At 42.7% G+C, this 25,732-nt stretch overlaps 2 protein-coding genes across 3 annotated transcripts in view; one reads left to right on the top strand and one right to left on the bottom strand.

The window, feature by feature from the left end:
• Positions 1-2: 2 nt before the first annotated feature.
• LOC308334679 (hatching enzyme 1.2-like) lies at positions 3-9,143 on the top strand (the record flags this gene model as incomplete). Its single annotated transcript, XM_080791484.1, has 4 exons — positions 3-774; positions 1,304-1,496; positions 7,010-7,129; positions 9,131-9,143. 4 exons carry the CDS (start codon positions 3-5, stop codon positions 9,141-9,143), a joined length of 1,098 nt encoding a protein of 365 aa, XP_080647610.1.
• A 6,900-nt stretch (positions 9,144-16,043) lies between these two features.
• The window catches only part of nrxn3b (neurexin 3b), a gene marked incomplete at its 5' end in the record, with an annotated part of 388,331 nt that continues 378,642 nt past the window's right edge, over positions 16,044-25,732 (bottom strand). For both annotated transcript variants that reach the window (XM_080791154.1, XM_080791155.1), the window contains one exon: positions 16,044-16,385. In XM_080791154.1, coding sequence (XP_080647280.1) covers positions 16,072-16,385 — 314 coding nt within the window. In that variant the 3' untranslated portion in view covers positions 16,044-16,071. The remainder of the gene's footprint in view (positions 16,386-25,732) is intronic.

Below are 25,732 nucleotides of genomic sequence, written 5' to 3'. Positions count from 1 at the left end.
AGATGAAGATCTTTTTCAGCCTCCTGCTACTGCTGGGCCTCTCCCAGGCCCATCCCATCCTGGAAGAAAGAAGTGAATCTGGAGTCCAGGCAGACATCAGCACCATCATTCTGACTTCCAACAACGGCTCCAGGCAGCTCCTTGTGGAGGGAGACATGGTCGCTCCCAGAACCAGAAACGCCATGTACTGTTTCTATTACAAGTGCCTGTGGGAGAAAGACTTCTTTGATGGCTCAGTGACGATCCCCTACACGGTGAGCAGGGCCTTCAACAAATGGGACAAGAAGAAGATTGAAAGAGCCATGCAGACCTTCACCGACAGCACCTGTGTCCGCTTTGAGCCACGTCAGGACGAGGAAGACTATCTCAGCTTTGAGAACAGTGATGGATGCTGGTCTGATCTAGGCAGAGTAGGAGGCAAGCAAGTGATCTCTATCAACAGTAAGAGCTGCATGAGGCACGGCGTCATCCAGCACGAGATCAACCATGCCCTGGGCTTCCAGCACGAGCAGACCAGGAGCGACCGTGACAACTACGTCCTCATCAACTGGGACAACATCAACGACGACATGAAATACAACTTCCACAAGCAGAACACCAACAACCTGGACACCCCCTATGACTACTCCTCCATCATGCACTACGGTAAAACGGCCTTCTCTATCCAGTCCGGCAAAGACAGCATCACCCCCTTCCCAAACGCCAACGTGCAGATCGGCCAGAGAGACGGCATGTCTGATATCGACATCCTGAGGATTAACAAGCTGTACGAATGCAAAGACCTGGACAAGAAAAAAGCTGAAAAGGCTGAATCAAATTCCATGTCCAGATTTTTTTAGTTGTCTCTCTGATCACATTTCTCATACTACACTGTGTCTGATACTGTACTTACATTGAAACAAATCAACTGCAATGTGAGATGACCTCTCTTCTACCTCATAAAGCTTTCTCTCAACAAGTCGCTATTTTAATAAAGTTTGGTTCATAGACTTTACAAAGTGTAATTGTGTCATTTATTCATATTCCTGATACCAACAAATTATTCATCATATTGTCCAACTCCAACTCCGCATGCTGTTCATTTTATTTAAATATTTACACTCAATTAAGTTTAATTCATGAAAGCAATTATACCAATATGCATGCATGTACATATTTCAAAACCTGTCTCTGCAGGGTATACTCTCTACTCTCAAAAACACACAAATGGACAGCAAGTAGAAACAATCGGCCAAACATTCTGAATGTATTTATCCCTATCGCTAAAGCATGACGTAGATACAGTATATTCCGAAATTAACAGATCTACAGCTCACAATCCAGAACACCAACAACCTGGACACCCCCTATGACTACTCCTCCATCATGCACTACGGTAAAACGGCCTTCTCTATCCAGTCCGGCAAAGACAGCATCACCCCCTTCCCAAACGCCAACGTGCAGATCGGCCAGAGAGACGGCATGTCTGATATCGACATCCTGAGGATTAACAAGCTGTACGAATGCAAAGACTTCCTTGAGCAAAGGGAAATCGTCGAACAGGAAAACCTGGCCAAGAAAAAAGCTGAAAAGGCGGAATCAAATTCAATCTCCAGATCGATTTGTCTCTGATCACATTAACCCGTACTGTACAGCAAAACCAAAAATCTATTATATTATCATTACCGGTATCAATCTATTATGTCTGCTAACATTGAGGACAGTGTGTTAGATAATATGAGGATGATTACATTAAAACCAACTGCAATATGAGTTGCTTCCTCGTCTACTGTACCTCATAGCTCATTTCTGTTTTGATGTGGTCATTATGATCATATGTACATTATGCATTAAGTCAACAGTTATTAATAACATTTGCATCACAGACCTTACAAAGTGTAATTGGGTCTTGCAGTTTCTGGTTTTAGGGCCAAGGGTTAGTATTTCAATTGTCACAAAAAAGGTTACAATTGAAATTGAGTGAATTTTATTCACACCGGGTACATTTCAAACTAATCATTTTCAATTCATCAGAACACAGACGTACAAATATACACATATGAAAACAAGGAAATCATCATATATACAATTAAAGAAAGTAAAACAGGGGTAAAATGTGTGCATAGTAAATAGGGGGGTGGGGGACTAACATTTTTACAGGGAATTTCAGTCGTCCGTAAGTGCTCTTTGAGAGGGGTTTTGAAGGAGTCTAGGGATTCACATTTCTTAATGGTAGTTGTTAGAAGCTAGAAGCTAAATTAATTTAACCCCTTGTTTGAGCCGGATCTCGGTTGCATGTGGTTTGTTGAACTCCCTCTGGTGTTGTGATTGTGATCATTGATATTAAGGAAGTATTTTGACAGGTACAATTGGGTATCTTAGTCGTGTAGCAAATCTTGTAGACCGCAGGCCCATTGCAAGTTGCTGTACATCAACCCTAAGCCATTCCAGCCCATCAAAATTGGGGAGGGGAGAGGTGGCTTCTGGGTACTATAGTAGCCTGACAAAATAGCTTTTGAAATCCCAATGTGGCTATTAATGCAACTACTACAAAGAATGTACAAATGAAACTAAATGGACCCTTCTATTGTGCAGGATTAGGACTGAAAAGGTAGCTCTCATGAGAGAAAGGCTCTTCAAATGCTATATCTCTGCTGTCAGGAGGAAACTTCAAAATGTTCATTTTTCAGGAAAAATAAATAAATTAAGAAAACCTTATATTATTAAAACAAGCAATACTACATCAAAGTTGGTGTTGTAACTTTATATATTGTCAATTACTTCCATGAGAGGGGGAGAGGTGGTGGAGTTAGTTGCTTTAGCAAACATTCTGAGGGTCCAGTAAAGAGGTTTTGTCTAAAGCACTTTTTACTACTTTCCATTGGTCAAAAACCTAAAAGAATGTAGTTATGAGGTTTCCTCCTGAAAGCAACGAATTATGCTTTTATAACGATCTGTTCCTTTCTAGGTCGGCCATTGTTGGTGGAGAGAAACTCACATAGTGTGTGGAGAATAGTGTTTAATAGCTTCACCAACGAGCTTGAGCAGTAAAGTCCTATTAATTTAACTCTGAGTGTACAGGTGTAACCACATGGACCCTTACATTGTGTACAAATAAGGTAAGCATGATTTGCGTGCATGTTAACACCACTGTTGGTCCATTAGTGGCCTAAATTTGGCATTGTATGCTCACGGCTTGCTGGCTGGCGCCATGGGAAAAAATACACATACTATACTGAGTCAGCAAATAAATGCCTAGTAGCATTGTATTAGCCATAATCACTTGAGCATTTCCAATACTTTTACGTCTACTCCACTACATCTCGGATCAAAATGTTGTACTTTTACTCTACTCAAACTTTAATTGAAAACCTTAGTGACTACTAGTTACTTTGTAGATTTATTTATTTATTTTACAAAACATAGATTAACCACATTCATCCACTTGAAAATGGCCGATCTACAAGCTCACAAGGCGTGGCAGCGAGACACATTGTGAGCTTATAGATCTGCTATTTTCAAAAGACTTTTATACATTTGGAAAACTTTAAATAGGACATTTTGCACAATGCGTACTTTTTACTTTTGGTACTTAAAGTACTTTTACTTGTAACAGCGTATAGTTCAGCATTGAGTATTTTTTCCAGTATTGTAATACACACACACACACACACACACACACACACACACACACACACAAATAAATACTATAGGCCTACTCCACTGGTAGAGCACCTCCTGAAACCATGCTTCATAACTCCCTGCCAAAAGGACTATTAGTAAACACAGCAGCGTCTTTGTGTGAGTTCTGCCCCTCGTAGCCAATCAAAAACTGACGGTGCATTTGCCACCGCAGTTCACTGTAGTGTTATTGTGCTGGCGTAAGCTCTGTAGCCACCACAGAGACTCGCTCCCCTTAGAACAAACCCATTTGGCTTGCATTACAACCCATTGAATCAGACAGCCCCGGGCTCTGCTTTTTCTCCTTCTAAAGCCCGAAGTTAAGAGTGTATATATCCAACCATGCACTGTTCAGCCAGAGACCGGGTTAGCGCTGCAGTGCAGAGACTCTCTGGGTTTATTTTTGATTGAAACATATCTCTGTGCACTGTGCAGTTGTTTGTAGAAATATGTATTCCTTTCTCAAATATATAAAAAATATCCTATTTGTAGAGCCGAGTCGGCAAACTATACAGAGATATGTCCTCTCTTCTGCAACCCTCATGGGTGACTGGTGTATAGGCCACCGCACCCTATTTCCAGCAGTGGACAAATAACTCAACCACAGCACTTGAGCCAATTAAGGAACACACCCCTGGTCAAATATTACTCAACTACAACTACAAGTGAAATTTGACCCAACAGGTCAAATTTATACTTGAGTACGACCACACTTGCTATTAAAAAAAACACACAACTATAGGCCTACTAAAATGTATACTTATAGTCATAGTTGGGCAGAAATCGAAAAAGAACTGCTCATGAGTGACTTTGGTGAAGCTCAGGGTGACCAGTGTCACATACGGTATCCGATTTAGATATTTGATGACAGACAGGTGCAGAGGACTAATGAATTGGCCTGCTGAAATGAACTTGCTCGGCAGATACACATGAAAGCGCAGTTGTAACATTATGGCATTTTGGCAGAATAATATATTTCTCACTCGTCTGTGTTGATAAGCACATGGACTAGCCCACATGTGTTGCTTCACAGCAACCAGACCAGATGGTCAATGAAGTTACGAATGGCCCAGCCGCACAGTTGTACATTAATTGACTTGAATGACACAAGAATTTGTACAGATTAAGCATTAATGAATTTGCTCACAGTCACTGGACTGGAGTACTAATAGTTTTGTGTAGTAGGGAAATGTTCAAAACATGTTAAATAGGAAATGGTAATGATAAAATAGTCAGAATTTTCAATAAAGAACGTTTTTCTTGTAGGCCTACCTGTGGTGTGCGGGCTCCATCCAATATAGACCTGCTGAAGTTTCTTTAGCCTAGCACGCAGCCTGTCGATGTGCGTCTACGTCCGCTCTAATGATAAAATACAAATACAATTAAAAGTAAATAAATATGGTATGTGTGTTACACAATGGCAAATAAAGGCCCGTGCATGCACGGGCGGGGACTAATTTTGTTTCGAGTATAAGTCGAATTTTAGGACATCTGGCTAGTTTTGGTACAGTTCTACACCTATCTATCCTCGTGGAGGATTTAATACATTTTATTAACTTACCATTTTTTGTTGAGTCCATTTTTCTTGGAGTTGGGGTCATGCCTGGTAAATAAATATGCACTGTCTGCAGAGCCTTAAGTTTACTTGGGAAATCCATAGAGTATTAAAAATCCAATAATTTGTTTTGTTGTTGTTTATCCTTTTTCCCTTTCCGGTTCAATCCGGGCCGGAAGGGTCGGCTGTTAAACCTGTCTCTAGGTCTCTAGGGCCTGGCAACGCGCAGCGTAGGATACATTTTTAGACGGTGGCGACTACCCCCCCTAGCGTCTAACATTTGTCACCTCACCCAATGTGGGTTGCCAGTTGCCAGACCAATATCCCCCCACTTAAAGCAGAAACCAGTGCAGAAAAAATATATTTTTGGAGGGCTTAAGTGGCGCCCCTAAGAGGTTGCGCTCGAAGCGGCTGCTTCGACGGCCTGTACTAAAAACCAGGGCTGGAGATGGCCATATATGGTAATAGGGCGTGATGTGTCACAGTGCGTGACCATGAAGGCGTGACCATATATGGAGGCTTGATGTCACGACGAGGCATGACCATATACAATACATGTAGGTGTGACCAACCGCACGAATGAGGGAAAATGCAGGTTTTCATAGTAAACTGCGACCTATAGTCGCAATAAATAACATAGCAAGTAAAAAAAAAGTCTGGGCACCCCTGGTTAGATGCATTCGGTGTTATGGCATTGTAAACATATAAACTACAGCCTATACTGCACCACTGAACCGCTAAAATGATATCCTTTCTACACTAGTTGCAAACCAAACCAAACCTATACATCACTGAGTTTATTCCAAGCAGTCGGGCCGTAGAAGCAGAATGCTGCTTCACCGTGGTTTTTATATGCCATATAAAAAGTCTTGGGTCAGATCTACAAGCCCTATGGTCTACATGACACATGTGTCGCTTCGCAACGCGTTTTGAGCTTGTAGATGTAAGCTTTTGTGTGATGCTGTAGTTAGTATGATCAAGTATTAGTAGGGCATTCATTTTCCAAAAAAGTATGGAGATAATAGGTGGTTGTCCGACAGCAACGAAAAATTGCTCTTAAAGGGTAAGTTCAGATATTTGGAAATTAATATAGTGGTTGCAAAGATGATTTCCCCATGATGGAGTTCTGGTCTTGTTTTGGTGCATATATAACCAAAGTCTGATGTCAATATCGCTAGAGGGCACCAAATTACACAGGTTTGTGTACTTTTAAAATTTGTATTATAATCCCCATAGGGGGATCGCCTCATATAAGAACTGTCAACTGTGTTTGAAAAATAAACAAATCATCCCGGCGGTTTCACTCATCTGAAAAATCAACTGACTGCGAGTAAACGCTAATGTTAACCGCTGCTGAATTAGTTGTTAGCTAGACACAGACTGTATGAAACATAATATTGTGACTATTATGCCGTAAACGATACAGAAACACCTCTCGGACAATATCGCCAAGACAGTTTGTTTATTTGTAACCTGTGGGCCAAGCTGAAACCTGTCACCACTCACCAACACTGCTGCTGGGATATATACTCATAGCTTCATTGGGATTCTCACTGGATCCAAACACACAGCCAGGCAGGCTTGGATAGGAGGCCTGTCCCCCCTGGGTAGCAGTCAGATAGGCCTATAGAGCAGACATACGTGCAGTCGCGCACGCTCCAATGCAAGCACACAATGGTGTGCACCCCTTGTCCTCAGGGAACTCACGGATACAATTTGGAGCATTTCACACAGAGATAAACGCACGCAGCCACACCTTGTCTTTATTCTTACATCTCCTTGTCAATCCTCCAGACTACAGCGCTCCAGTGAACCAACGTGTTGCGTGCAGCTCAGGGCCCTCTCCTCTCCCTCGCCTCGCTGCCCGGCTCATGTCTGGAGAGAAAAGCCCAGCCTCATCAGATCAGGCCAGAGGTACAGTACAGTAGGTTTGACTGTCCACAACCGAGTATTTCATTCTACCTCTCTCTCTGTCTCTCTCTCTCTCTCTCTCATATTAGCAGGCAACAGTGCAGCACTATCCCTCTCTCTGTTCTGGCACAACAGTGCCCCTACTGGTACTCATTATACGTGCTCATTAACCAACACAGGTGAACACACGGACACATATGCGGACACGGACATTGCTGTTCCTTGGAGTGGTTGTTTAGAACCTAGCTCGAGTTAACAACTTAACATGTAAAAAAAAAAGCTTTCTTTTATGGCATCTTAGGATAGATATAGAGTTTGTAGACCTATTTGACAGTGCAGAAACATAATTGCCTTCCTTGATGAATTAATGAGCATCAACGACCATCACCTGGGCACAGTCACAGACACACACAGCTCCCCTCTGCAGGCTTCTAATACTGAAAGTGATTGCATGGTCAGGCTCTCATTTCTCTCAAAAAAGCACAAGTTGGGGGTCCCCCAAAAAAATGTGTTAATATAGTATATCACAACCACTTTAGTTTGTGCCACGTTGCGAGATCTATTTGTGAAATTACAAAAATCTCAAAAATGCTTTTTCAATAATTTTACAGAAAACCTTCTCTTCTGCATGGCAGTCACCGAGACAACACATGTTCAGATGGGGCCGACGATACGCGGCCGAATACATATCTATGTGGGGTCCTTCCTTGGCAAGAAGAAGAACTACTAGCATTCATTGCATTCAAGTGGGTTTTTTAGTTCCAAGGTGTTTGTTTTTTATTAATCCTGTGGAAGCTGCCTGAAGGCAGCCGGTCCCTAGATGGCACTGTGGCCCCTGGAAGAGAACGGCCGGCCTTTGGCTGTTTATCATTCTGCTGTGTGACAGCCCCTGTAAAAAGCTTTTGTCAGTGGAACAGGAGATTTAGAGTCCAGATTAGCGCGCTCATATCTCCGCAGTTAATTAGGACTGAGGAGCCGAGTGAAAGCTCTGGTCGCTAAGTGATGGAGCGGAACAGAGCGAGGAGGGAGGTGTGCTAGGCCGTCTGCACTAGAGACATGAAAGTGAATTAAGTCCACACACACACACACACACACACTCCCACGTGCACAGTTGCACACACGCACTTTAAAATGTGTTTCTGTACTTTCACCTAATGGGATTAAACACATGCGTACACCGTACAGTATATAGGCCTATACATTTGGACACTTAACTATACCAGACTATGCACATTTCCTACATATTTAAAAGTCTGTGTGGGGGGGGGGGGAGCTCATGTTCTGTGTTATGGGGAATACAAAAGTATTAATAAAAAAAGAGAGGCATTTGCATGTGTTTGTGAGTTTAACTTTAATGCATGCACGCACGCACGCGCACACACACACACACTCTTTCACCTCATTTTAACACATGCATACATTTGGATATTTATACTGTATGCACCGTGCACGCATATATATATATATATATATATATCTTAAATATTTTAAAGTGCAGGTCAGCACATGTACCGCAATACATGGGGTGAAAAGTACGGATATAAAAAATGCATTTGCATATGAGCATTATTTGCATGTGTTTGTGGTTACCGTCTAACACATGCATGTATGCACACACACGCTGTGCACAGATACACAAGCACACACGCACGCACACTTCTTCAGGCGTGTGTGTGTGTGTGTGTGTGTGTCTGAGTGAGTGTTTGCCCTTCATATAATCCTGGAGGTACAGTGAGGTCAGGGTTCTCATATTTTACCTGTCAGTATAGATCACCATTGTCTTCAGTGTTACTCCTGGGTTTGCTTTGCTCGGCGGATATTGCACTTGCCCCGCAGCTTCTTCACGCAGTGTGTGTGGGGTGAAGGCTGCAATCTATACACTACAGTGCTGTAGCCGCACTGTAGGCGTTCTTGTGTCACTGCATTCTATTCATTGTGTTAGTTATTGGGGAGGTTGTATGTGTTACAACTTGTGTCGTGTTATTCTGTTATCCGTTGTTGCAGTGGTGGAAAGTGACTACGTACATTTACCCATGTATGTTCGGAAGCCTATACAGTATATATGGTCGACCAGAGTCCCTCAGGGCTCCATACTGTACTTTTATTTTTGTCTTTTTGTCTGTTTTCTGTTATTGTGGGGAAACCTTTCGCTGAAAAGCCGGTCGACAAGCTCACAATGCGTCGCAAGTTCGCAACCCCACGATACGGATGCTGGGGTTTTAGTGAGTGCTTTTATTTTACTTTATTTTACACTGCACTCCACTATTAGTCACTCCAATAGACAAAGTATAAAATATAGGATTAATTGGTTCATGTAAAGTGTGCATGAACCATGTGTGTGTGCACATTAATGACTGTGTTAAACCACAAAGACATTCAAACGCTACACATACACATAAAAGGCCTGTGTTCAAAATTTGACACGTCAGCATTTTACTTCCATTTTGGGCGGGAACCCCTTTTGGTGTTAGCATTATGTTATGCTTTAGCTATTGAAAAATAGCAGATCTACAAGCTCATAGCGAGCCACCGAGTGGCACGCTACGAGCTTGTAGGTCTGCTTTTTTTTTGAAAAATCGAAGAACGACTGACATAGAAACATAGCTTTTTCAGAAAACTGTCAGGATGTAGAAGACATTTTTAGAATCTGATCTCAGATCAGAATGGGTTAAGTACTTCTTCCACCACTGCATTGGTGTCTATGTGATAGAGGCATGTGCAAAGTGCAGTAGACACTAGACAGCCCCTCCCCCCCTTTGAGGTGGTTTTGTGTCAGCTTTGCGTTGTGAATAAAAGTGTGTTCCTGTGGAAAGCTAGTTGTCATGGCTCTTTCTTTACAGGGTAAATGTCGCAGCCGTTCCAAGCAGCCATGATGCACATTTTGAAATATGTAACCTAATCGGCGTCAGGCTAATGGCATTATAAAGCAAATTGCTGATATGTGGAATAAACACATTATAAAACATTGATATATAAACTGGTTCAGAGAGCTTAGGCCTAAACAAAAATGTTATCTCTCAACCAATTATTTCTGTTTTGTGTTGGCAAGGAGACAGAGGTACTGCAAATGCAGTCACACACCACAAATCCATTTGGAGAAACCATTAGTGAATGTAAATTGTTTTTCTGTCAATTAACATATGAGTTATACAACCTGCGTTGATGTAATCTCTTTTAGCTAATTTGACTAAAAGGAAAAGTAGTTGCACATAAAATCAATCAATTTACAAAGGTAAAAAGCATTTTGAACATCAGATGGATACATCTCTTCTTTGTAGAGCATCTTGAAAGCATTGATTGATTTTGCCATCTGCTTTAACATTTTGTTCCAGGAGTGGAAACAGGCCTAATTTTAGAGTTAATTGTTGTTGGACAAATTCTAATGCCAGTCTGCAGCACCAAAGTCAATCTTCTTAAGGTAGCCTACTCACGGTATCAAACGGGTTGGGTCCTAATGAGTGAGGCAAAGCAACGACATTTCTATTTCTTTGCCATGTTGTTGGTGTCACCGGTTGGTGATGAACCACTCCCGAAACCACCTTCGTAATGACAGCCATATTGGCATAAATATAGTAGTGTAATGTTACACTTAGTCAGTGTGCTGCTATTGTGCACGTTGGATCACTGGAAAGGCATTAATACACTAAATGGAACAGAGCCAAATTTGGTATAGTATTGTAGGTCTAGACAAAGGTCTATTAATAGGGAATATTGTTAGAATTACCTTCTCTGCCGTTGATTTTTGAGTTTGTTCGTTTGCTTTTTCTTCCTCATATTGACCGTCTGTTATTTAAATGTTCACGCCGAGCCTCCAGGAGCTTGGCCTTTTCCTTCGTTTTTTTCCAAGCTGTTGTTGTAATCAAACCTACAGTATCATAATTTCATTCCCTTGTAAAAATGTAATCAGGTCAATTAGAAATGATTGAGTTTCTCAGTCACACGGTAGGTTTCGGGAGTACCAGCGACAATCTGACCTTTCTACCGGATGACAATAATTATGTTAGTGCAGTTAATTTAATTTAGTACAAATGCTGAAACAAAGTTCTTCTGACAAGAAAACAAATAAGTTAGCCCAAGATAAAGAGGGTGAATAATTGTACCCAAGAGGAAGAGGCATGGGGTTAGGTATGGTGCATGGATGGACTGTCTGAAGCTCATCGTTAGAAAAAGACAACACAAAACTACAATTCCTTCAAGAAGAAAGAGAGGCAGAAAGCGAGGTAAGTGCTCATCGAACAGATGACTCAGATCCAGTGGACAGCTTTGAAATAGACTGTCAAACATCTAATGTCTGTCTACAGAACATGAGTCAAATGGAAATTAATGTATTTAATAGAATACATTTTAATTCCATGAATGAATAATTTCAAACATAGGCCTACTATATAGCCTATACTGTATGTACTGTTCATGTTCACGTGTTTTTAGTGTGTAAAGTTCATGTTCACAGTCAGGCCTCGCTGAATGTAAAAGCACTGTAGGCCTATAGTCTGTAGCGTTCATGTTCACAGTCAGGCCTCGCTGAATGTAAAAGCACTGTTGTCTGTAGCGTTCATGTTCACAGTCAGGCCTCGCTGAATGTAAAAGCACTGTTGTCTGTAACGTTCATGTTCACAGTCAGGCCTCGCTGAATGTAAAAGCACTGTTGTCTGTAGCGTTCATGTTCACAGTCAGGCCTCGCTGAATGTAAAAGCACAGTGCCACTGTAAGTATTAATCCCTCTCCGCTTTCCGGTTCCCACACTGTAAAATCCGGCCATCCGGGTATGCGTGGAACCAATGTGGAACCACATGGAACCTCACGGGTCCCTTTGTGTGCTCTTCACCGTGCACTGCCTGTGGCAGGATGAATGAGTTAATATGTAGCCATTATACTGCCTGAATATACTCACACACGCCACTCTGATCTCCTACATCAATGGGCTATTGCAAGTTAATGACCAGCGCCGCGAAGGCCCATTTGCACGAAATATGGACGGCGTAAAAAAAAAAACGGAGCAGGGAAAAGCAGGTGCTGCAGCCATTCAGCCACTCGTGCTCGCGGAGAATCTCATTTGGCTGAGCTTTTTCCACAAAAAAGGCTGACCTAGAGAAACCCGAAACCATTCCTCCATGATGGTAAGAACCTCTGATAAGACCCCCCCCCCCCAATCTCCCACAGCTTCGTATTCGCTCTCTCTCTCTCTGCACCAAGAAACCAGGTTTGAGGCGCATATCTATCTATAAGTATAGTGATAGTGTCAGAAGATAGGAGAAGAAAATTCGGGGAGGAGAAAAACGGGGACACGGAAAAGGGGTGAGTTGTTACCGAACATAACGGACAATGCACTCACCCTCTCTCTCTCTCTCTCTCTCTCTCTCTCTCTCTCTCTCTCTCGAGCCACGGTGCTTCGTTGGGATGGAAATGACACCACTTCTCAGGAGAAGACTGTTCCCTTCAGGTGATAATGGGGGGAAAATTGTGCTTCTGAGAGTCACCATGGTGACTAAAAATGAATTCATAAAGATAAAAAAATGTCTGAGGCTACTTTATTCCGAGTGATCTTCAAACAAAAATTTGCGTTGCAATGTTAGCTCAAATTAGCCTTTGAAGTCTAGGGAAGTCTGTCTCCAAGAGAAACAATTATGTTAAAGGAGAATTCCATGCTAGAAGGCTTTCTTACCTTAATTTGTAGTTGTTACGTCCCCACCAAAGAGGTCCAGGTGTTATTTTGTGCAAAAGTGCATTATTGGCTATTTCCCCTAATATAAGCCCTCAATGGGGGTTGAGTGTTTGTGCAATTTTGCTTATTTCCATCTAAATAAGTAGTAAAGTGTGCCGCTTGGGATACTATTTACATTATGAAGAGAGGATATACAGTATACAAAATAAATTGATTTTTGAGCGATGGAAATAAGCGAATTATAGCACAACACCCCATAGCCCCATTCAATTCAATGCAATTCATTGAGGGCTTATAGGGGAAATAGCCAATAATGCGCTTTTGCACAAAATAACACCTGGACCTCTTTGGTGGGGACGTAACAACTACAAATAAAGGTAAGAAAGCCTTCTAGTATGGAATTCTCCTTTAAACAAAATGTCATTACATCTCTCTTGGAGAGAGCTAGGCTATAATGTATTGTTGTACTATGACATGGATGATGATGAGTGACACAGCCACCCACATTCTAACATTGAAAACATTGGGAACAACATTTTTTATTTCTGGGAGTTGTTTGGAGTCAAGGAGCATAAAACAGCAATTAACGGGTTTAAAAAGTCACCAACACAAGAAATCAAAGCGGAACGTAAAGTACTGACCGATCTGTATGGAATGAAGAATGAACAAGAGTAGCCAGGATCTGATTTAAACAGTGTGCCAAGAGGAAATGAATTGAGATTTGGAATTATGCTACATGTTATAACAGAATAAATAAAAAAAGAAAAACATAAAATAAATAAACAAACAAATAAATAAAATAAAATAATATGTGGGGGGAAAAAAAAGGAAAACACCTGCGCAAGTCAGTAAGGTGCAAGCAATAGTTCTCCAAATCCATCACAATTTGTCTTTATTCTCATGATATTGTTTTCTTTTAATCTCCAATAAAAAAATAAATAACATTAAAGTAATTTAAGAATGGGGAGGAGTCGCTAATACAAGATCCGGGGAGGGAGTTCTTCTATCTGATTGACTGCTCCCATGTTGTCAAATATTCATGCGACTTGGAGAAACACCATCCAGAAATACTAGACTTCTAAGCTAACAACATTTGCTGCCCGCCTAAACAAAATGTCCCCGCGTGTACATCGCCAGCCAGGGGTGTAGTGGAGGGGGCGTGCAGGGGAGCAACGCTTCCCCCACTTCTAAAAAATAGGATTTCGGTTTTGAGAATGATTTTGGTACGATTTCGGCTATAGGCAATTGATAAACCACTTGAACCCCAGCATCCATATTCTGGGGCGGAGGGGGGTTGGCCAAACATATAGCATAGATCTACAAGCTCACAACACATTGCAGTGCCATGCGTTGTGAGCTTGTAGATCAGCTATTTTTGGCAAAAGATATTTGGTGTCGAGGGGAGAAACGCTATGGATGCGCCCCACCACTTCTAAAAGTAGCACTACACCCCCGGTTTATCGCCAAAAACGAACGAAAAACAAAACTCTTGTCATGTTAGCACATCTGTAAGATCAAATCAGAAGGGCCGTCTGTACAATAAGAGTACCAAACGAAAAACAAATAGAAACTCAACGGAAACAGGTTTATATACAATAATTTGACCAGCAAAATACAACGGCTATGATGTAATAAAATATGTAAACATATCTGCTGTTTTTGACACAGTCTACTGTGACAGTATTCACACTTGTTTCTCACTTGAATAGGTCTTAATCTTGGTTGTTGCTCCAATCTGTCCCCACCAGACATTGCATTTTGCAAACAGCATCTGCAGAATTGGAAAGAAAACTGGACCCGAACAAAAGTAATAAATGGCCAAACTACTGGTCTATGAAAAAAGCTGAAATAAAATAAATAACAGGGAAGGGGGAAATCCTATCAGAGATTTATTTGTTTATTTTTTTTCTCTAAAAGTTGGAAGAAATAATCTAGCATTTTGCCTGGTGGAGCCATATTTAGCACGCTTGAACAATATGTGGAATTTGAATGTCAGTGTATAGCAATCCAATCGTCAGCAGAGACCAGCGGGAGGGGGGCAGGGGGGAGAAAGAAATTGTGATACATCGCTGTATCAACTTCCTGCTGAGCATTCAATGAGCACTGCCTAGTCAACCCTGACTGAATATAATCTCTTGAAATCAAAAACCATTGGACCTAAAATCAACGAATAACTAATAATAAATTTAAAAAAAACCTTACAAAAAGAAACAGAAATCATGAAGACACCTTGAAGTATACATATATCTTACCTCACCTCGCCTCTGTGAAAGGTACATTTAATGTAACCATATTTTCCCCCTAAACCACTCAAACCCCATGTCTACCTTGCCAATGTCAAGTGGCGAAAATAGCACATCTACAAGCCCGCAACGTGTCGCAAACACGACGCGTTGTGAGTGATCTTGTAGCGCAGCTATATTTCTCTATTCGACCGACAGGCTGCATGTTGCATGCATGTCTATTACGACATGCCCCCGGAATAGGGGTGCTTATAGGGTTCACGTGGTTAAAATGTAAATTGTGTTTTGTTTTGTTTTTTTTTACCTCAGAACTTTTCAAGACAATCATTGTTTCTTCTGGTCCCCGCACGTACACAGATGCCAGCACCACGTCACATACACCTCACATGCATGCTCAGAATGGCTGAAATGACAGTGATTGCGTTGTTTTTTTAGTTTTTTTCTTTTTTATCTTACAGGGTTACGATGGTATCAAGATCGTTTAGAACTCTGATGGATCACACACACACCTCTGACAGTCCACTTGGGATAGTGTGTTGTATGAAACAGTGATGTCTATCTTACACTGCCAAAATGTCTCACATGTATGGGCGCGCGAGGTGGGGGAGGTGGAGGGGGGGGGGCGAGGAGGGTGGCCGAGGGGGGACACTCCCGCAGTGAAAAAGTTCTGTTGTGGAGTCCCTGTCAACCGCCGTACGGCATCGTCTGTCCGATAAAGGTTACCACAGTAAAGAGCGCCTTCCGTTACCATAAAGGTTACCACAGTAAAGAGCGCCTTCCGTTACCCATGGGCGCTTTTTTTTTGGAAATGTCTCTTTTGTCTCTTTTGTTGTCTTTTAACGTCTTGGTCCATCTCGAGTCCTCAACAAGAAAATCCTTGCATCTTTATTCATTTCTTTATTTTTTTCTTAAATCACAGTTGCCAATATGGTACTGTCAAAATGTTTGTATCTTTGTTTCAAACAGTTTCATCTTGGGTATTTTGTTTTTTTTCTGTACTTACTGTGTTGGGAATATTTCTCTCTCTCTCTCTGTGTTTCCTATACATAATATTCCTTGTCCTTGTCTTTGGGTCTCTTGGCGCTGCCCTTGCCGCCGCCGCCCCCCGGAGTCTTCTCCTTGACCACGGCCCCGTTGCTCTGCGTGGCCGAGTTGCTGATGTAGTTGCGCGTCTCGTCCACCTGGTAGGAGCCCTCGTCCCTGTTCCTGTACTTGTACATGGCGTAGAGGAGGATGAGGATGCAGAGGGCGGCGGCCGACACGATGCCCACCACCATCCCCGTGGTGCTGCTGGACTCCCGGACCTCGGAGGCGCCCGGGGGCACCCGCCGCACCACGGCGGGCACGGTGGGCAGGGCGGCCGGCACCGTGCGCAGCATGGGCGAGGTGACCAGGGGCCCCCGCGGCTTGGTGCCGTCCATGTCCAAGGCCACCGTGGGGAGGGGCAGCAGGACTACGTCCGGCTGCGGGGGTTTATTATTGACCTCGCGGTTGTTCAGTTTCCCGGCGGGCCGCTTAGGGGGTGCGTCCGAGGCCGCCGGCGGCGTGGCCCGGACGTCGGGCAGAGGCCGGGTGGGTGTAGTCCTACCCGCCTCGGAGGCCTTGCTAGGCCTCAGGTCCTTGGCCTCCCACTTGGGTGCTAGGGCCTTGTAGCCGCCTTCATAGGCCGACGTGGTCAAGATCTTATCTGTTACCAGGGAGAAGGTGGTGTAAAAATCTTCATCGTCAGTCGGGGGCAGGCTAGAGTCGAAAGCCTCGCCAGAGCCAAACCCCGACATCACCATGCCATCACCACCATCATCATCATCATCATCATCATCATTACCACCATCCTCACCACCAACACCTTCACCATCCTCACAATCATCGTTGCCTCGGTCCGACAAGCACGGTACCCCCGCCTCAGTGGCCATGGCCAGGGATTCTTTGGTGGTCTCAATAATGGTGAGGACGGGGCGTAGGGTCGGGGGGAGGGAGATGAAGGGAGAGCGGGTGGAAACAGAGGGAATGTCTATGGGGTCCTCAACTAGCACGGGGATGACTAGCTCCCCTCCTAGAGGAAAAAAAGGAGAAAGAAACAAGTTCAGAAACGATTTCCATCAGCAACAAGACAACAACGAAAGGAAATCAGTCAGAGTTGCAGTCAAACACCAAAGGAATTGATAACCCAACAAAATATAATGAAATAAATAACAAAAAACAGAAAAGGCAAAGCTCAACATAGGGATGAAAAATCATATGAAAAAATAAAATAAAATAAATAACAGAAATAAAGAACAGAAAAAACACCATACCAGTGCAAAATCAATCAAACCCAGAACCAAACGAGACAAAAGATTGGAGGAAAACAACAGCCATAAATAATGTATGTGTTGCATCAAAAGGCTGCAGGGTGAGCCACACTGAACTGACATGACTTCACTCATCAAACTTCTCTTATTATTATTATTAGAAAAAAGGTTTATACTGTACTGCACACTAACCATGGTCTGTAGTTACAGTGTCTATTCAACTCTGAGAGTATAAATGCAAGTTTTGACACTCAAGTTAAAATGAACACGTATTGTGCATATTCATGATGCATCCAAATTATTGTACTGCATGTGCTGATAATCTAAATGATTAAAATTGTATAGCTAAACATTTAGACCTACAGTTAAATATATATGGGTATCAAATGTTAATGACCAATGTTTACATCTAAAGGTTTGTTTTTAAGATATGTAGCCGTGCTACAGTAAACAGTACATTAGGTAAATGTAATTCAATGCTTATACTTAAATCCTATTTACTTAGTTGAGCCAGGCCCCCCAGGGCTCTAGGTCTGCTCCTTTTCCCTATTTACACCAAATCTCTTCGCCAATAACAGCCGATCTACAAGCTCACAATGTGCCACCCATTGCAATGCATTGTGAGCTTGTATATCGGCTGTTTTGACCGAATGTTTGCCCAAGAAGAGGGATGCTAGGGAGCATTTGGTTAAAGATGATGTTTCTTATTTTTTTTAAAGGAACTCAGAGTTCTGGATGAGAGTGCTCAGAGACATTTGTTTCAACCCCACTGAACCTGCGTATTGCGTAAGCTAGCAAATTCAGATTCCTGTCACACTGAGAAAAGAGAATTTTGGAAGGGGCTGAATGGTAATCCAAATTTCGAATGAATCCTATACTTAATCCAAAGCAAGTCTACGACGGTAAGAATAAACTCCGCCAATAAAGTGTCAAACCATCTTCCATAGCATAGGTCATTATTATGAAGGGGAAATTGCTTCCCCCCCCCCCCCTTTATTCGACCCCACTAGGCTCCCCTATTTGCCCTAGCCCCTTGCCTTTTGACTCCTATATACAGTTACCACAATGGCATAAAGTCACCCAGCATTTCAACGACACCTGAATGCCTGAAAGGTTTACTTCTTAATAATAAACTCATATTCTCACTTTCATCAGCCAGCGTTGTCATTCTACATGTTGGAGTGCAAGACTACTCTATTATGCATGTAGCTGTGGTGAGCTGAAAGTGAGTGAAGGATTGCATTCCAAGTCTGAAATGTTTCTAGACTATAGTATGAAGTAAAATGTCTGGGGGGGGAAAGCATCAGCTGCATGCAGACTTCAAATGCGAAGGAAGTTAAACTCACAGTGGAATACTGTGAATGGAATGCTGGGTATTACATTTATTTTATTCAAAAAATAAAATAGAGAAGAAATATTTTGGATGGGAATGACGGTGTTTTTTTTTTTTAAGGACTGAGTCAAGACCAACAGTTAAGTTTTGGAATGAAATCCTCGACACCCACTTTGGGACAGTAGTTGATGATAATATGTTGTATTGCCCAAACATTAATGTTTTGCTACAGGTACAAATATGACATTCAGATGTCTGTTGAATCTGCTCATCCTTTTGCCAAAGTGGCTTGCTTGTACACCGCAAAGGCTCACAAACAGGGCACTATAAAGAGATGCAAACCTCTCATAAAAGCAACAAAAAGAACAAAACCATAACCAAGGAAAGAAAATCATAAATATGGCACGACAGGCAAAAAACAGTTTAGAGTTAGAGCAAACATTTTCAAAACATTCACAAAGTAAAGCCACAGATAGTATATCCAGAAAGGGATTAGTAAGTATAGTAAAGAGATTAAAAACAAAGTCAGCTCGTATAAAATTATAGAAGCCTACGAACAGTTTTCAAAGAAGGAAAGCATACCATCAATTTTGTCAACTTACATCAACAAATTGCCCGCATGATTTTGGCAGGAAGAAAAAAATTTACAAAAGAAAGTTGTGTAAGAATGCCTTTGGACAAGTTAGGTTAGTTTCTTTTTAACAATGTCTGGTTAATTAGTTAATTAATTCTCTTTTTAGACAGGATGGTAAACAGGGAGGCAACAGCACATACATCCACACAGCATGACATGAAAAATAATCTTCACCATTCTGTTCAGGATATATATATATATAATATTTATATAGATTTTTTTTTCTCTTTTTTTGGATAGTCATCTCGTTTTTTATATATAAAAAAAGAAAACTGTACATCTATGTCTTGCTTTTTGACCAGATCATCTCCATTAGTTTTTTTTTTTTTTTTAGTTTTTTATTTTATTTATCTCTCCGTAAATATCTACAGCCGGATTAGGTTATCCTTTTTCTCACTTAATTATTTTGTTTAGTTTTTTGTGATTTCCCTTGGCTTACGTTATGATCCAATGGATGACTGTACATATCTTAGTGTCTCTTATGTATACGGGGTCGGGAGGGAGTGTGAACGGGGTGGGGGGGGGGGGGGGTGGGGGGGGCGGGGGTTTGGTGGGGGGGTGGGGGGGGTGGGACCTATGAACATACTAGGAAGGAAATGACACAGATGGGGGTGAACGTGTACATCAGTTGCCATGTCCATGTAAAGGCGGCACGAAGCGGTCGGGCGGCATTAGAGCTTTTGGCTGTAAGGAAGGGATGGGGATATACAAACAATGAGCATATACATGCCCATGTACAGAAGAGAACAGCACTCTCAACACTGACACTTGGTTTTTTTTACAGTCCCTAAGCTGCAACTTCTTTGCCATGCAAAACAATTTTTTAGTCAACATTTTGTTTTTCGGAAATCCAAATTTTAAGGCGGCAGCAGATTCTGTCTATCAGGTATTATGACAAGAAGATAAGAATGATAACCCGGTGAAGAACAGTTTGGAATTTCTAATTCTCACAGAGAGTGGTGAGGGGCGGCTTCACTTTTTTCTCTATGAATTGATTAATTGGAGAAGGCCGATTACGGTTGGAATCACGTTTTGCCAGGCCCCCGATCTCAAGTGGTCTCCTGGGGTCCATAAATGGATGATTCATAGAGAAAAGAGGAAGCTTAATTAGGTCAATCAATCATCAAAACATCATCGGTTCTTAGCAATTCTTAGCAAACTATAAGATAGTTAACGTTTGAACATATTCAGAAATAAACAGAGATATCCACATATATGTGTACTTACATATATGTATCGTACAAAGACAAAAATAAGGAAAAATAAATTGGCAAGCAAGAAAGAACGGCATTAAATCTATCACATTATCAAAGATGAACAACCAGAAAGCACACACTGAGGCACACAAAGAGAGAGAGCGAGGGGAGGGACAGTCCACGGGCAAAATGTCACCACCTTCAATAGACTAATAATAATAAAAGCATTATTATTAGTTATTCCTCATGAAGTTTCTCTTGTTAGTATTTTCAAACACGGGAACAGGGCGTGCAATCTGGATGTACGTCAGAAAGAGGTAAATCGAGACGTGGATTTTTCTTTCTAGTTTGGTTTCTATTTAAAACTTAAACATTTGGACTTTATAAAGAGGCCATGGGTTAATGCATGCTTAAGTAAGTTGCATTTAGGGAAAGTAAGATACAATAACACTACAGCAAGCCAGGGTCAGGAAATGGGTAAAGGGGGTTGTCTGAGGGTTCAAAGGTCAGTAAAAAAAAAAAGATCACTGCCACCAAGGGCTGTGGGATATTGGTCTCAGGAAAAAGAAATAGTTTTGGTCTGCATCCAACACGTGGGAGAGCACACTTATGGGTGATATACAACCAACATTACAAAGCATTTAGTCCCACCGCCTTCTCTAATTAATCAAGGGGGAAAAATATATACTGATAATTAATGGACCACTTTTAGAAACAGTTTAGAAGCTTTGTGTTAATGTGCATAACCAACAGCCTTCGCTTGACAGATATACATAGTGTTGGGAGGAGTTCCACGAGAGGGCAAGAGGCGTTGCTTTTATTTACACCCCTGGTGAATGCAACGCGGGAGGCACATTTATCTTCCTTTATCAAGTGTTCGCCCTGCCCTTCTGGCTGTTTCTAGAAACCTTAGTCATTAAGGTTTCTGTGGCACTAATACATGGAACGACCTACAAAAGACATTAAAATGTACCACCCTTGCATCGTTTTAAAACCATGGTGAGCATACAGACCCCCACAATGTGTAACTGCTTTTAGATCATTTTGAAATTAGTTTTAGCTTTTTATTTGTGAACCTATGTAATTTCACATGTATACCTTGTATTGTATTGTATTCTTTGTTTTTTATTTTCCTGATCTTCTGATGTATTGTGATGTTTTTCTATCTGATTGTATTACTCGACGACACTGAAAATGAGTTTGATTACTCAGTGTAATTTTGCGAATAAATAAAACTTGAATGAAAATTAAAGCAGAACCGGCTAACTGTCCTTGCTGTGGGAAAATCTTAAGTGTGAGCTGAGTGCCCACTGACTGCATGTCGCCAAATATCAGCAGGTTTAATGATACTTATGTGAAGGCACGTCAAGTAGATTGTGTGGCTATGGTAATGTAATGCAATCAGCAACCTAAGCTCCTTGGAAATAGCAGCTCTGCGCGCACGATTTCATCTGCAACATTGTTTTATCTCATTGACTGTGCCCTTGTTGTCTTGGCCTTGTTTGCACGTCGTCACTTCATTATTGGCTAACAGCACTTGGCGACTGGTGCTTTCCCATGCTATATCAACAGAACCCTTGGATGGGAAGGAACCGTGGCAACCAGGTCTCTGGAGGAGCCTGTGCAGAGGACCTTGATGTGTTAGTAAACACTTTAATCCTGTGTAAGCTCCTAAACAAGCTGCGCACATCTGTGAATCACATTTTGTCTGAACTAGGCAAACAGCCGCTGTTCTAATGGGTTTGCTTAACGGAATTGTGTTTGTTTTTCTCCGTGCTCGGGTTGAGACCAACGGGGCTTTTGTTCTAAGCGTCTTCCTTCTTTTTGTAATTCTCCACTCTGTAGCAATCGCAGTGTTCACCACAGCGTTCATTTCCCTCCAAAGGAGATGAGGATGGAATTTAAAAAAAAGGACCTCGGCAGGTCGACCTATAGTAGCCTCGCAGCGGAGGAGTAAGACTAAACAGCCGGTGAAGAGTTGAAGTACCGGTATCTTCATCAATGGTTTAGAAATAATTATAAAACGGAGAAAATCGAAATGTGAATCTTAGGCTCTGCCCTCCCCATTTCCTCATTAGTCTGAAGGACTTAGACGTGACGAGAGCTCGACTATCTGCTGAATGCCCATGCTGCCCTTTGAAGAGGAATTAAGCAAATAGAGTCAGCGCTAAACGCTCGACTGACTGAGTGGCTGACTGGCTACCTCAGCAGCTTTGAGGTTCCAGATGAAGAAAACTCAGGACAGCAGTTTCCCCTTCCCCTCCCTCTCCCGCCCTCCCTCCCTCTCCTGGACTGATCCCCGTGTCCATCCGATGTGTGCTGAGGCTTCCGGATTGGAGATGAATCCCATGGGTGTGTCAGGGGTTTACCGGCGCTACACCATAAAAGAGGAAAGCCAGCGCACCCAGATGGACCCCGGCCGTCAATGGGATTTTGACGGCGCAAAATTGTAGGTGAGTCAGTGGTTTTTTTGGGGGGGCCTGAAATCCCATTGTGGGGCTGCACACATTGTGCCCAGAGAACTGCTGTGGCAGATTCATTCACCCCCCCCAAAACCCACCACAGGTACAGGAAGGTGATTAAAAGCCAGCCAGCAGCACACCAACCAGCTCTCGCTGTGGACACGCAGTTAAAGAGGACATTCTAAGGATTATGCTGGTTGTGCAGTGTTGAGGTTTCTACCAACCTCTACTGCAAAAAAAAAAAAAAGGAAAAGAAAATCTGAGCTCTGTGCTATAATTTTTTTCTTTTTTATCTCTTTAGCACACACACCCCAGCCTACGGAGGTCTGACTTCTCCCCAATGTGGATGTTGATCTCCTTCACTAAACAGTGGACGATGTTAAGTTTAGAGCGGTGAGGGCACCAGGGAGAGAGGTCAGTTACTGCCATGCTGGGATATTACACAAACCATATCTCTCTTGACTAGAGGAAGTGCTCCCTTCTGGGGTGGTGTTTCACAGCCGCGGGCCCGTGGCAGATAGCTCTTAATCCGTCATCATGTGGCTGGCCGCGCTTTGGGCGCATTAAATTGGCATCTCCCGCCGCAGACACGGGCGAGTCGCCCCTGTCAGCCGGTCGATTTGTTGAACGGCCATTAGGCTGCACCTCCCATGCTCGGCGGACATGTGTCAGCCGAATAACCTTTAAACTGATCTGAGGCTCGCACCCAAGTGACAGCCGGACCGATGGGCCCTGACGGAAGCCGGGCCCTGACGCCACCAGGAAACTCACTGATCCGTCCCTATCATACTTCACTCTACGCCCTCTACAGCTCCTCCACACCCTAATACGCACGCACGCACGCACGTGCACGCACACACACAAACCCCCCCCACACCTCTGGGCCTTTCAAAAATAACTCAACTTTGATGCTTCCAACCTAATGTCTTATTTATTCTTGGTTGGATCAACAGGCTCACAACACTCAATTGTAAGCTCATAGATCTGTTATTTCTGCACGACACACTGGCGCGCAGCTATTAAGACTAAAATCAGGCATAGCGGCACCTCCTGCCACAGGTTCCTCTGTCTCTAAACAAAGACCCACCACGTTCTTATAAAACGGCCTCCTTCACCTATCACCTTTGAATCGATGTGGCCTATAGAACTTTTCTCACTTGAGAACATACACATTCTAAATGCGTACAAGTTTATTTCTTTATTGCAGTCTTTGTGAATATCGGAGGTTGACAGGAAATAAACTTGGACCCAAGCTGTTCCCTAGCAACCCAATTGCACTGACAAGGCCTATTCATCAAAGGCTAACGTGGTAATGGTTCAAGCGGCTCCATTTGTGGCCCATTTATTGAATGTGCTTAATCTGTCTGCATTCCACTTGGCTGTCAGCGCGGCCGTGAAACAGCTGTTCCCAACTAAACCGCTACTAACAGTTCTCCTCTTTGTAGAGATTTATGGATATTAAATGTGCTATTGACGCCATAGTGCAAACGATGAGCTGCTGCAATGCAGCCCACTCACAGACTGTCTTTACTCGCAGTTAACAGACAAGATTAATATCGGCTTCCGTGGCAGATTTGAATAACCAGTAGACGTGAACGTCTCGATTTTCAGCCACGATGTCTGAGAATCATTTGCACCAATCAGGGACTATATAATTACAAATTAATCACTAAACTGTGTTGATTACATGGTAATGACAAGCAGTGATGACATTAATTACTGTGAAATTAGATTTAGGAAGATTGACTTGACTCAGTTGCTCCCCAAACTGAGTAACCTATTATCTTAGCACCGGTGATGGACATTGTTGTAGATTTTGTGTTCTTTAATGTGCCTCCGCGGGAATGTGCCTTTTGTACGTGCACTAAAGCACACCTGTTGTACACACTTTTATCACCAACTTAACCGACGGTTAAGTACGAGTACCGGATGTAAAAGTGTGGCAAACCCAATTAAGTTTTAACTTTTGTAGGCGACCAGAGTTTTCTTCACGCTCCTTGGTTGCCCTCTTGTGGAACTCGCTCAGGATTCAAGGGTGGAGGTAAGGTTTAACAGTTTTAAAACACACATTCAGACAGACAGATAGACGGACAGATGGACAGACAGACAGACAGGCATACAGACAGACAGACAAAACAATTACAATACAGTACAGCACGAGACAAGCTGGTTTGGCAGACATAGCAGAGACACACACGCACGCACGCGTGCTCGCAAGCACGCGCACACACACACACACACACACACAGACACACACAGACACACACAGACACACACATACAGAAAGACACCGGATGCCTCAGAAGCAGGAGCAGCCACATGGGGGACAGCAGTGGAACCAGTCCACCGCTGTGACCCCTAAAACACACACCAACACATATATACTGTTAGCCAGCAAGGAGAGTGTATAGGGACTAGGGAGGACGTGGGGAGGGAGGGAGGGAGTTATAGCCTGAGATTTATGGGTGGAGATATAGAAGCAATACAAAATGGCTGCCAATCATATCCCATGCAGAAGCACAGCAAGGGGGGGGGGAGGGAGGGGGGTCTGACACATTACAGGTAGAGTTAGTATCTGCAGTCCAGTACAGTGTGCATGCCACATAAAATGCCTTCTACTTGGAGCAACAGATAGAATAGAAAAACAGATATACTTTGTGGCAATAAAAGTCTTTTTATGCCATCCGCAGTCAAAACAGACATGTATATGCAGAAAGGCTAAAAGAAAGAGGGAGAGGTGAGGCGGAGTGGGGAGGAACTGGAGGTGGGAAGGGGGAGGGGAAAA

This window comes from Protomyctophum bolini (genome assembly GCF_963924005.1).
Source record: "Protomyctophum bolini genome assembly, chromosome: 19".
Taxonomy (NCBI): Eukaryota; Metazoa; Chordata; class Actinopteri; order Myctophiformes; family Myctophidae; genus Protomyctophum; species Protomyctophum bolini.
The sequence above is the reverse complement of the archived record's forward strand: the minus strand, read 5'-3'. Positions and strand labels throughout refer to the sequence as shown.